We start from the raw sequence: 14,390 nt of genomic DNA, 5'->3' as shown, positions 1-14,390 counted from the left end.
GATTTCAAAGGCAAAAATCAAAAATGGCGTCGTCAATGTATAGGATAGCGGTCCTACTTCCAATATCGGATCGGATAGTGTGAAAACGGACTAATGAAAACCCTGAAAAATTAACCGTTTCAGAATTATGACTAATGATAATCTGGCAATCATTAGGTACATTATGACTTGTGATCATTATGTCAAAGAAAAGGATCCGTTAATATAATGCATCCTATGGCGTTGTACCAAGTTCATTCTACTTACATTCTTGATTCTTACTTTTTGTTGTGTTGTTGTATGTTGTTGTCTTGCATTGCGAATTTTGAAATTAAATTGTCTAATATAAGTATATTTATAAACAATATTGTTCTGATCAAGGTTCCCTCTGCCACTCTAGGCGTGTGTAGAACGGGATCCAAGCGTCAGTCGCGGCCCCGCCGACCGTCCACGGCCTCCGGTGACGCGCCGGGGCTGAAACGATCTCCCTCCACGCTGTCAACTATGTCTACAACTTCTACAGCCTCGGGTTACCGACCAAGGTCATCACCTGCTGGACTTTTCAGTTATACTGGGGGTGAGTGTTAACTGTTCATACACTAGGTGTCTGTAGAAGAGCGCCGAAGCGGCAGTCGCGGTAAAGCGGACCGTCCACAACCTTTGGCCGCGTACCGCGGCTGAAACGATCTACCTCCACGCTGTTAACTAGGCCTGCAACCTCTACAGCCTGGGGTTACCGACCAAGGTCACCACCTGCGGGACTGTTCAGTTAGACTGCGGGTGAGTGTTAACTGTTTATACACTAGGTGTTTGTATAAGTAGAAAAGTGCCGAAACGGCAGTCGCGGTAAAGCGGACCGTCCACAACCTTTGGCCGCGTACCGGGGCTGAAACGATTTCCCTCCACGCTGTTAACTATGCCTGCAACCTCTACAGCCTGGGGTTACCGACCAAGGTCATCAACTGCGGGACTGTTCAGTTAGACTACGGGTGAGTGTTAACTGTTTATACACTAGGTGTCAGTATAAGTAGAAAAGTGCCGAAACGGCAGTCGCGGTAAAGCGGACCGTCCACAACCTTTGGCCGCGTACCGGGGCTGAAACGATTTCCCTCCACGCTGCAACCTCTACAGCCTGGGGTTACCGACCAAGGTCATCAACTGCGGGACTGTTCAGTTACACTGGGGGTGAGTGTTACTACAGATACACTAGGCTTCTATAGTTAGGATCGGATCCAAGCGTCAGTCGCGGCCCCGCCGACCGTCCACGGCCTCCGGTGACGCGCCGGGACTGAAACGATCTCCCTCCACGCTGTCAACTATGTCTACAACTTCTACAGCCTCGGTTTACCAACCAAGGTCATCACCTGTGGGACTGTTTAGTTATACTGGAGGTGAGTTTTCATATACTAAAAGTATTTAGAACCACCCAACTCTATAAGCAATCTGTAGGATCTTTAGGATCTTACAAGTTGGGTTTGAGTGGAATTACCGACTAAGGCCTGCGAGACTGTTTAACTACACCTAGAATCTATAAGTATAAGTTTAGTAATAAAGTCTCAAAATGATCTCCATCTACTAAGCTGTATACAGTGTCTACTACTTTTACGGCCTCGGGCTATCGACCGAATTCCTTGCTCGAAAGTCCTTTTTTATTGAGTAAAAAAGTAGTTTTTGTTACCTTTGACGTCTGATATGACGTGTAATGACACCAATAAATAAATAAATAAAATAAATATTATAGGACATTCTTACACAGATTGACTGAGTCCCACGGTAAGCTCAAAAAGGCTTGTGTTGTGGGTACTCAGACAACGATATAATATACAAATACTTATATATATATTTACTGGCCTTAGCGTCTATTTCAGACGATTTATGGTGCAATGTCCGAGAGACATCGCTTTTGATGACTAAAGAGACCTATGCGAATACTTATATACATAGAAAATATCCATGACTCAGGTCAAGTATCTGTGTTCATCACAGAAATAAATGCCCTTACCGGGATTCGAATCAAATTCATTACCTACGAAGTATTTTAAATTTCTAATACTAAACATAACACACATAGAAATGAAATTAGTTACAATAAATCCTCATAAATCAGACTGTTTCATTTCGCGTTGTCCCCGCCCAAGGTCAGGGGTGACTCGGTAAACATGTTTGTTACATTAAGAAAAGTAGAATTGCTGCCAGCACATATCGAGGGTTTACTGGTGAAACCCGATAAGTTGAGCAATCTGGTTTTTGAAATTCGAACTATGTGCAATTTCCACAATGTTGTTATTTCAAGGACAAATTATCCCGATTTATCGGGTTTCACGAGTAAACCCTCGATATATACACAGTACCTGCTTTATTATGTTATTTTTAGAGTCAAGATTACATTTATGATACATTAACTGTTTGATTCAAACCTCAAGATATTAGCTCTAAATATGATATTAATCGGATATGTCAGAGTTAAAAATAAAGTTTCTTCGAATAAAAAAGTCACTTTTAATAATCCGAGCTAGAGCTAGATATCGTATCTCTAAATAAACCTAATAACGTGTCTGAAAATTCCTATTGGATTGTTAGTAAAAGATAAAACTTATTTAGGCAATTCCTGTAGATAAATAGCCGAGATATTAGAAGATTTAAAAGCCATGCAATTTCGGTGGACAGAAAACAATTTTCCCTTTTACTCGCCTCGTCGACTCCACGTTTGCCCTAAGGCCTAAGGCTAGTAAAATATAGCGTCAGAGCTTTAGCAATAATATGCCTTACATAAAATAGAATAAGAACTTAAATAATGGAGATTGTGGAGTCATATTTTGTTTGTTGTGCGACGCCATTTTTAAAAACCGGCCAAGTGCGATTCAGACGAAGAATTTTATCTTCAAAACCGGCAATAAAATCATGCCTGTTGTATGGGAGGCCTACTTAAGTACCTATTTATTTTAGTCTGTTTTTAGTACTTATTTGTTGTTAAAATAGAAACAGAAATTCATCATTATCGAAATTTTACCATATTTTACTGAAAACTAACTACAGTAACGGAGTTAAAACTAATAACGCCTAATGTCAAGTTCTTGTCATATTTCAACAGTTCTCGAAAAGTTTGTACAAAAATTGTGTGTGTGTGGATTGAGTGAGCACCTTCCGAAAATAAAAAAAAATATGCTGATCATTTAGTAAAAGTTCTAAAACAATTGTAAAACGAATCTCTGAATTTGTAAAAAGATAAATCAAAAGATACAGCCATTAACATGTGCTCACTCAGTTCTCACAAACCACCAATGAAAACAGTGAATATATTCATTTAACATATAATATTTATATACTAACATTTAGTAAAAAATAGGCCAACCTACCTCTATAAATATTAGATCACCTAGTGACGTATTAAATTTTTTACAAATAGTTTCTTATGCTCACTCAATCCACACACTTTTGAAAAGCCGAATTTTGATGAAAAACATAAGATTTAGACCGCTATTATATGTGTATAGTTTAGTAAAAGTGAAATGGGAATTTGTAAAATACAAAAAGAACCACTAACGTGTCAGGTTTTTTTATAATAAATTTTTGTAAGTGCTCACTCAGTCCACACGTTTTGAGAAAGTTAAAAATGTAAATATCTTACGATTTGTAGCACCTAAGACACTCGAAAGTACTTCAACATTTAGTAAAAATTTTTACTAAATATCCACCATCTAATATTTTATATTCGTTGTCTGGTTTTAAAGATATTCAGACATAACTTTTCTCATACAAATGTATCAAGTAGGGTAACCACACTATGTCGGCTCCTGATTTTCCCCACCTTCCCATTGTCATATTGAGATTGGGGAGTTTCCTTCGTTCAATTTTGATAATATTAAACTAATACCATATTAATTCTCCATCTGCAAACTGTTTTTAGGTTATGTTCTTGGCCTAGTGATGATGTGTATTGTGTAATTTTTATCGACGTCAAGATAATAACCATATCGACATGCATGCATTAAAAAGGACATGAATGATAATTGGTAAGAAACAAAGAATATAATAATTCACTAGTAAGAAACCAGAACCTGGTAATCTAATCGCGCTAACAGATGAGCGTACCGGATTTGTAAGTGGGAGCGAGAAATAATTATTCTTTTCTCGCTCCCACTTACAAATCCGGTAAACTATTATCAAAATTGAACGAAACTCCCCAATCTCAATATGACAATGGGAAGGTGGGGAAAATCAGGAGCCGACATAGTGTGGTCACCCTACTTGATACATTTGTATGAGAAAAGTTATGTCTGAATATCTTTAAAACCAGACAACGAATATAAAATATTAGATGGTGGATATTTAGTAAAAATTTTTACTAAATGTTGAAGTACTTTCGAGTGTCTTAGGTGCTACAAATCGTAAGATATTTACATTTTTAACTTTCTCAAAACGTGTGGACTGAGTGAGCACTTACAAAAATTTATTATAAAAAAACCTGACACGTTAGTGGTTCTTTTTGTATTTTACAAATTCCCATTTCACTTTTACTAAACTATACACATATAATAGCGGTCTAAATCTTATGTTTTTCATCAAAATTCGGCTTTTCAAAAGTGTGTGGATTGAGTGAGCATAAGAAACTATTTGTAAAAAATTTAATACGTCACTAGGTGATCTAATATTTATAGAGGTAGGTTGGCCTATTTTTTACTAAATGTTAGTATATAAATATTATATGTTAAATGAATATATTCACTGTTTTCATTGGTGGTTTGTGAGAACTGAGTGAGCACATGTTAATGGCTGTATCTTTTGATTTATCTTTTTACAAATTCAGAGATTCGTTTTACAATTGTTTTAGAACTTTTACTAAATGATCAGCATATTTTTTTTTATTTTCGGAAGGTGCTCACTCAATCCACACACACACCAAAAATTAAGGAAAAAGTAATATTTGTTTTTTTATTCCTTTTTTGTTACCGAGATTGATTTCATAAATTGAGATTTTAGTAAGTTTTATTTGGTCATTAAGGTTCTCTAGTATTTATATTTTCTTAATTATAACAATTATCCTGTATATATCTTACGAAAGTCCACTTATATCACTAAATGTTGGTAACAAAATAGGATCGCAATTAAAAATTGCTAACGTGGCTATCCCCGAAGTTCACTTTCCTCCTTTGGAAGTCGTAGAAGGCGACTGTTGGATTTGGGTTCAATCGTGGCGAGGGCGACGGGCTAGCAACATATCACATTTTGGGTTCTTTCAACCCATTAATTGCTATGAGTGACATTGAAACTTGAGCAGTTAAATGTGCTCTGCTTTTCCCTTTTGGGAACACAAACGTGAATAGGGATGACGACTACATAAAAAAATGGCATTCTGTTTAGTCCGTCAGTTAGATCGTCCAAAAATACTGAACACATATTTTTCGCTTTTTCTAATTAATGATGAAAAAATATAAAAATATAGAGCATCAAAGTTCCGGAGTGGGGGCTTGTGACATCACTTCTAAGTAAAAAATGTAGGTACCTAGGCATGACGTCACGCGAAACTTCAACCCACTGTACCGTCGTCATTTTTCGTTTACGAGAAAAAATAAAAAATACGTGTCTTAAGGTCAGTGCGGGCAAGACCGGCATAGTTTATTTGAAATAAAGTTTGAGTGGATAAAACTCTATAATTAATGCAATCTGGCGTAATGCGCATAGTCCTATGGGATAGCAAATATTATATTTTAGAAAGCTTTTACAGTATTTTGGTGAAGTAAGGTACTTTTAAGTGATAAAAATCACTTTTTTTAAGGCTCGGCGGGTTGACCGTCCTCCCGCGATGAGCACAGAAAGACCGTCTAGTGCTTGTTGTCGCGTAATTTCATATGAGAGTAGGTTCCTAAATCATGATCATTGTTATTTTACGTAATAACGGGGCAGAATGTGCTAGATAACTATTAAAATAACGTTGAAATTTTGAACATATAAGCATTTTTCTATTTATAAGGCAAGACGGGCATATGTCCCGTAGATGGGGTTCATAACCTTTTCTTTTCAGGTCCAGATATTGCATAATACGGTTTTTCCAACGAGTACCTGCGAAAACAATTTAGTCACGATAATACAGGCTCATATAAATCCAACTACTTATGTGTTTTTGAAACTATGTTAATTAAGAAAACGTAATAGGATATTAAGATACGTGAATTAGTTTGGTAACATTTCTTAGCAATGCTTGGTTTTGTTATAGTCACTACAGTATGAATGAATGCGTAATTTTTTTTCATCACACTCGCACACTAAATGTGATTTTACACGCAGGCGGAGCGTGAGTTATAGAAAAATCGTTCTCCCAAGGGAGTTATGAAATTTCTAGTACCGTATTGAATTTTATCTTTTTACATATTTTTATGTTGCAAGTGCGATGAAAAATATTGTGTGTAACTCGGGGAGTATCAATATTACAAACTCGAGTCTTGGAGGAGCTGAGTGGTTCTTTTCTGTTCAAGGATATTGTTGCCAGTATAACATATTAATTCAATGAAAAGAGTTTGACATTATATTGCATGATCGTTTATAAATTGTTGTAGATTAAGTTCGTACTACTGATTTGCAGTAGGTATATTCATTATTAATATTTTGGTAATTTCCTCATAGGTGACGTGAAAAATTGTATATGTCACATGGTAGCAAAATTATTTCCACCTTGAGCGTTAATACTGGAATCCCTCACTACGCTCAGGATTCTAATTTTGAATCCCGAGCGTAGCGAGATTAGAGATTCCTTTACTTCGTTCAGGATTCAATAAACACCCTTTGCTCCATTTTGCTCGATTACGACTTCAAAAACTCAGTAGAGATTTAGTAGAGAGATAGAATGACGTCTGCGTCATTAATACATAAATATTTACATAAATATTTGTATACTTAATACATAAATATTTGTTTCAGTTATTAAAAATAGCAAACAATATACAAGTCATGTCTATACATCTTCCGAAGAATGTATTGATAGAATCTTTTTTTGATGCACTTCCTAACGCCAGCGTATATATCGACGAGGAAGACGAAATGATTTTGCTTGAGAAGTGCACAGTTTGTGCCACTAGTCATAGTTTCGATATGACCCTCTGTGCCTCCAGGGTTCAGTTTCTGCCGTCTGACGAACAACCTTTATCAAATATGTTTTGTCAAGGGTGCGCAAATATTATGTTTTCTGTTTAAATAAATAATTGGATTCAAAATTTCTAAAATACATAACTCTCTTTTGAAATATTTGTCGCCGCATGTTACACAATCTATACAAACCTACCAACTTAAATATGATGATGAGTAATGCAGTGTAAGTAGGCTTAGTTCTGTTCACCACAATTCTTCACAACTATGTCATTTTTAGGGTTCCGTAGTCAACTAGGAACCCTTATAGTTTCGCCATGTCTGTCTGTCCGTCCGTCCGTCCGTCCGTCCGTCCGCGGATAATCTCAGTAACCGTTAGTACTAGAAAGCTGAAATTTGGTACCAATATGTATATCAATCACGCCAACAAAGTGCAAAAATAAAAAATGGAAAAATATGTTTTATTCGGGTACCCCCCCTAACTGTAAAGTGGGGGCTGATATTTTTTTTCGTTCCAACCCCGACGTGTGATATATTGTTGGATAGGTATTTAAAAATGAATAAGGGTTTACTAAGATCGTTTTTTGATAATATTAATATTTTCGGAAATAATCGCTCCTAAATGAAAAAAAAGTGCGTTCCCCCCCTCTAACTTTTGAACCATATGTTTAAAAAATATGAAAAAAATCACAAAAGTAGAACTTTATAAGTAATTTCTAGGAAAATTGTTTTGAACTTGATAGGTTCAGTAGTTTTTGAGAAAAATACGGTAAACTACGGAACCCTACACTGAGCGTGGTCCGACACGCTCTTGGCCGGTTTTATTTAATACTTTCGAATGATATTAGTAACACCATACGAATCATTACCAAAACTGTATTTCGAAGTTAAAATCAAAAACGGTACAACTATCATAAGCAGAGGGCGGAATTACTCATGGCAAAAATCAAACGTCAATAGAGTTGGAACGTAAAATTTTATCGACTATCGATTACACTGAAATTATTGAGTTGTTTATTGTTGGTTATTGTTGAGTTGTTTTCGACGTAAGTAAGACAAGGATACTTCTTTATCCATTTGTTGACTGTTTTTCGTTTTGGATTAACCATTTTTTTCAAACGTGAATTAGTTGCAAAAGGACTAGTGACAGAAATGGTAATTAAATGTCATTCAATTTACTTTTAATCTAATCAAAGAGGTCAAAATCAAATGGTCGACTAGCTAATCAAAGAGGTTAATGTTAAAGTCAGAAATATAAAAGGTGACTGAATTTATCGATAGCTGAATATGTCGATAAAATTTAACATTCCAACTCTATTGACGTTTGATTTTTGCCATGAGCAATTCCGCCCTCTGATCATAAGCAAAAAACGTACTTATATATTGATATTGTTTACACTCGACTTATTTCCAATAAAGCCTAAAAAAGGTTGGCAACTCCTTGTTTATCGTATGCCGGTCTTGCCTTTCTCTTTTATGCCGGACTTTCTGAGTAGGCACAATTTCTAAGTTACATATTTCAGAACATAAAACAAGAAATTGAACGCGTTTTGACTAGATTAATAGTACTAGTCAGAAAGAACGGTTATTAAATGACTACGTTACATACATGATATACAAATATTCCGACTGCTTCTATTTTATTTTAATTTTTTGCGGAACCATGTTGAACTCGATGCTCGAGTTCGAAACACGAATCAAGTTTATTGTTAACTAGTGTTCGTCCTAGGGATATGTATTCAAGACCAATGGCTTAAGGATGAAGAACTGGTATACCTTCGGAGGTGTGAGAGGCGTAAATATATAAACACTAAAGTTATTGTCAATAGACGGTCTTTCCGGGTAGACGGTCTTCCCCACACTGACCTTATATTCTTTGATAATATAATTGACGGACTAATTAGTTTATTTTAGTCGTCTCGCCTATTTTTGTATGTATGTGTAAGTTCGTAGCCCGCTACGTCGTAGAAGTCTACGAACTTTGTAGCAGCCTATTGAGTCGTGTTGGCACTCAGTTATCTTCGTAGCAATTTATCTTTCAGTTAATCTATCAAAAAAAGATCTATGTTGGGGCTGGGGGATATCTAAAAAAATCATAAATTCGTAATCAATAATCATCTCAGATGAATTGTGGAACCGACTGATGAGAGAAAAATACCATTAGTGGAGATAATTATATGCTTTAATAGCCCGTTGTTTGAGGGGAGGACCCATTCGAAAACAAATAGTTTTGAAATAAACCAGCACCGATAGCATGGTCGCGTGATAAACGATGAAACAGCAGGACATCCCTACCGCACTTACAAATAGTGCGATAGGGACGGCCTGATGTTTTATCATTTATCGCGCGACCATTGCTTGCCTGCCTGGAAATAAAAACAACTTAAGCGGTTCATTTTTCACACATTTATTTCTGACGTGACGTAACTTGTTTTGTAGGTCGTATTCAATACGTGATTATAAGATGTAACAACGATGCGAAAACGATTTGCCATTTGGGCGTTTTCCAAAATAATTTCTTTCTCGAATTTCACCCTTTCTTTCTCGAATATCTAATTTCACCAGATCTGGACGTGTTTGGCCTCATTCTTCTCAGAATCACGTGCTGATTCGAACCCGACGTTAAAAAAATGTGCCCCAAATTTTCCATACAAAATTCGAGTTTCCAATACGTCATGCACGTACGTAGTAAGTTCATACTAAAATAACGTAAAGGAAAAAAAAATAGGACACATTTTTTTATCGTAAGGATTGAATCAGTTCGTGATTCTGAGAAGAGTGAGCCCAGACACGTCCAATCCAGTCCAGTCCAGATCTGGTGAAATTCGATATTATTCGAGATTTATTTTGGAAAACGCACAGTTATGAGTGTGTACCTACAGTTAACACAGTTGTGTACACAGATAAAAGAAAAACGCCAATTCAAGTATTCTGTAACTGATTTCCACTTTTATTACGAGCATCCCTTGAATACAAACGACATTAGAATTTGTCAAAGGATTGTAAAGACATTTCATTGATCTCATAATGGCGTTCTTGGCAATTTAATCCTTTGATAAATTCATTGATAGCATAGAATAGAAAAACAGACTATGGGGTCGATGTTCCCATTTAGAATTCGCCCTCTAGATGTAAAACTTTGATACTGCAGATCAAGTACTCGAGTAAAATATATAACTTAAAGAAAATGAAACAATACAATGCTTGCTGCTTTAGCTGCTGAGACACAGCTTTAACAATTAATGCGTGTTTGACTGATCATAGACAGCATGTAGATTAACAGGCTACAGAGTAGATCGATTCGAACGGGTGCGTAACGATCGATATAACGTTTTAGGATTCCGTAGTCAACTAGGAACCCTTATAGTTTCGCTATATCGTTTGTCCGCGGATAATCTCAGTGACCGTTAGCACTAGAAAGCTGAAATTTGGTACCAATATGTATATTACTCACGCCGACAAAGCGGTAAAATAAAAAGTGGAAAAAAATGTTTTGTTAGGGTACCCCCCCTACATGTAAAGTGGGGACTGAAGTTTTTTTTTTAATTCCAACCCCAACGTGTGATATATTGATGGATAGGTATTTAAAAATAAATAAGGGTTTACTAAAATCGTTTTTTGATAATATTGATATTTTCGGAAATAATCGCTCCTAAAGGAAAAAAAAGTGTGTCTGTAACTTTTGAACCATATGTTTAAAAAATATGAATAAAATCACAAAATTAGAACATAGACTTTCTAGGAAATTTGTTTTGAACTTGATAGATTCAATAGTTTTTGAGAAAAATACGGAAAACTACGGAACCCTACACTGAGCGTGGCCCGACACGCTCTTACTGAGCGTGGCCCGACACGCTCTTGGCCGGTTTTTTTGATATAATTTTAGTCGCAATAACGTTTATTTGATATATTTATTGAATCATATAACAAGTAATATACTCACAAATTGTGTAATTTAACAGAAGGTATGTCTTTATTGTATTGTTATCAAACTTTGTTACAGTTTCAGATGTTAGAGGACGTCACTCTAATGCATATATTCAAGCTTTCCAATTATAAAGGAAATAATAAATTATTTACTGTTCTCTATACTGAGTTGGAATTTACGAGCGACTGAAATTGTTACGATTTTCTTTTGTCACGTGCCTTCATTCTGAGAAAGCTCAGGAGTGAAAGAGATGGATGGTGTGTTCGTGACAAACGAACATCAAGGACGGTGGACGTGTCTTGTGATTGTCATTCGGGTGAATAGTAGTTTGAGTTTATATAGCTCTGGAATTTTATTTCCTTTATACACATGTGCTGTGTTCTGTCTGACATACGTTGTGTTTGTGTTAGAATATTGAGCAGCGAGATTTATTAATATTTCTTCGTGTTTCCTCTTTTCCTCGTTTCCAGGGGTGCAAAGATACTCATAAATTTCAATAAGAATTAAGTTTGGGGATTTTATCTGGTTATTAAATATAGAGGTATACTCGTATTTCTCGTATTATTAAATATGTAATTTTTGTCTAGGCATTCTTGGGAAATTTATAGCGCCTAATATCTGATAATCAAGTATTTTGAAGGCCAAATATTGGCTACTTTTGTTTTTTGAGAGATTCTACGAAATTGGAAAAACTTGCTACGTTTTAGTTCGTTGTATTTTGATCTCAACTGCAAATTCCGCAAAATTTTACACAAAGGGCGCTGCTAAAACATTGTGAGGAAACCGTTAGTGCGTTTTCACATTATCCGATCCGATATCGGATGTCGGAGCGGTATCCCATATATTACAGGCGCCATCTCGGATTTTTTCCATTGAAATCCTACCGACATCCGATATATTTTCATCTTCTTAAACTTTAAGAAACTTTAAGAATATAAGATTTTTCGGAAATGTAGTCATATAGAAGCATAACAAGCTGTACTTCGTTTTTCAGCAACACACCGGCCAACCCGCTCTGCATCCGGCATCAGTATAACACGAGTAACGGACCCCATAGGCGGAGGGACAACTATGGCGGTCGGTGGTAGTGAATACTCCCGTCGAAGAGCCGCCTCCGCGCCAGCGACACCCGCTTTGTCACCAGCTTCATCCCCACCAGGGTCACCTCATCGGGGTCATCAGAGGTGAGTTCATTTACATACCTACGGCGCAACAGCCAACCCGCTCTGCATCTGTATAACGCGAGTAACGGACCCTATAGACGGAGGGACAACCATGGCCGTTGGAGGTAGCGAATACTCACGCCGGAGAGCCGCTTCTGCACCAGCTACGCCAGCTTTGTCACCAGCTTCATCCCCACCAGGGTCTCCTCATCGGGGTCATCAGAGGTGAGTTCATTTACATACCTACGGCGCAACAGCCAACCCGCTCTGCATCTGTATAACGTGAGTAACGGACCCTATAGGCGGAGGGACAACCATGGCCGTCGGAGGTAGCGAATACTCATACCGGAGAGCCGTTTCTGCACCAGCTACGCCAGCTTTGTCACCAGCTTCATCCCCACCAGGGTCACCTCATCGGGGTCATCAGAGGTGAGTTCCAAGCAATCAAACTGTTCCAAACAGGTTACAAGACAGAACATACCCCTAGGTGGTGGAGGAACTATGGCGGTCGGTGGTAATAGTGAATACTCCTGCCTGCTGGCAGTGAAAATTTCTATAAATGCACTATATATGTAGGTAATACATAACTATTCATCCAGAATATTGATTAATTAATTCTTGTATAATTTTTAAGAAAAAAAAACCGCCGCCTTTGGGGTTCTGGTGAAAGCTACTTGCGAATGTTGGATTACGTATTTCGGTTCTGACCATCACCAACAGTTCCACTGCACCAAATGTCACTATTCTGGACGTAAGTGCATGCTGTTCTTATAAAAATACCAAAGTCACTATAAACGTGCCGTTCAGATTTGAGGAGTTCGGTTCTGACCATCATCAGCACTTCCACTGCACCAAATGTCGCTGTTCTGGACGTAAGTGCATGCTGTTCTTATAAAAATACCAAAGTCACTATAAGCGTGCCGTTCAGATTTGAGGAGTTCCGTTCTGACCATCATCAGGAGTTCCACTGCACCAAATGTCACTGTTCTGGACGAAAGGGCATGCTGTTCTTATAAAAATACCAAAGTCACTATAAGCGTGCCGTTCAGATTTGAGGAGTTCCGTTCTGACCGTCATCAGCACTTCCACTGCACCAAATGTCACTGTTCCGTACGTAAATTCATGCTGTTCTTTTAAAAATACAAAAATCACCATATGTATGCCTTTCAGATTTGAGGAGTTCCCTCGATTTCTCCAGGATCCCATCATCAGAACTGGGTTCTGAGAAAAATGGGACCAATCTGTATGCATATACATTCAATCAAAAAAAATTTTTCAAAATCGGTCCAGTAACGACGGAGATATCGAGGAACAAACATTAAAAAAAAATGATGAACTTGATAACCGTCCTTCTTGAGAGATATGAGGCGACGGTTAAAAATATGTGACCTGATCATTACTTCGAAACGAAGGCAGTTACGTACTTAATACGATCCTGATCCGTCTAATAAGTGTTCAATATGCAAAAATACTTTTTATAGCATCGGTCGACCTAGCCCAAGCGACAATCGTTGACGCTACGTGGCTATAGAAACGCAGTTTGACTCTGTCGCGCTACTATAAAAGAGCGATAGGGACAGGGAGAGCTAGCTAGAAAACGCTTACGAAGCGTAGGAGTCGTGACGTTGTCTAAGTACCCAGGGCTGCTGGAGGTCACACATTATCAAAGGTCATTTGTTTTAATAAAATGCCTAATTTATTACAATTTTTTTATGGTTTCGTCAAATTAATTTTTTTTTAGGTATTCGTACTTGGAAACACCGATAAAAATATTTATGACCGCTGTAAATAAAATTATCCTTTTCACGTGGCCTCGAGGGGCATGTAGTAGCCAAATGGCTATAAAAAATAAATTCGATAGAGCAGCGGTTCTCAAACTTATTTTCCCATGGAACCTTTTTACAAAGCAAAATATCTGATGGAACCCTTAAATTAAATAATATTATTATTATTTATTTATTCATAATAAACAATTACACTTATGCAGTATAATTAATGCGCCAAACGGGAATAACCAGTTTGTTGGCGCTGCGCTCAGTTCTAACTTTAATCCTTACTGGTTGATAGGTAACTGTTTACATGTTGTGTCTTATGTGAATACTATTGTTAGTAGAGATAAAGCATGCAACTATGTTAGGAAAATATTTTGAACTAAAGTGTTTATAGCTACTAATACCTATTAGTTACATATTTCGCTTAAAGTTATTAATTTATTAACGTTTAAGACTTTTAAGGTACAT

At 37.0% G+C, this 14,390-nt stretch overlaps 1 protein-coding gene across 1 annotated transcript in view; it reads left to right on the top strand.

The window, feature by feature from the left end:
• Positions 1-12,697, top strand: part of LOC125231982 (dual specificity protein phosphatase 22-like) — a 98,830-nt gene extending 86,133 nt beyond the window's left edge. The window contains exons 6-9 of the mRNA XM_048137590.1: positions 380-556; positions 11,982-12,171; positions 12,519-12,579; positions 12,638-12,697. Of these exons, the coding sequence (XP_047993547.1) occupies positions 380-556; positions 11,982-12,171; positions 12,519-12,579; positions 12,638-12,697 (488 nt within the window). The remainder of the gene's footprint in view (positions 1-379; positions 557-11,981; positions 12,172-12,518; positions 12,580-12,637) is intronic.
• The last annotated feature ends 1,693 nt before the right edge of the window (positions 12,698-14,390 follow it).

The sequence above is a fragment of the Leguminivora glycinivorella genome, chromosome 12 (genome assembly GCF_023078275.1).
Source record: "Leguminivora glycinivorella isolate SPB_JAAS2020 chromosome 12, LegGlyc_1.1, whole genome shotgun sequence".
In the NCBI taxonomy this organism is placed as follows: Eukaryota; Metazoa; Arthropoda; class Insecta; order Lepidoptera; family Tortricidae; genus Leguminivora; species Leguminivora glycinivorella.
Note: the sequence above shows the minus strand (reverse complement) of the source record. Positions and strands in the feature narration are given on the sequence as shown.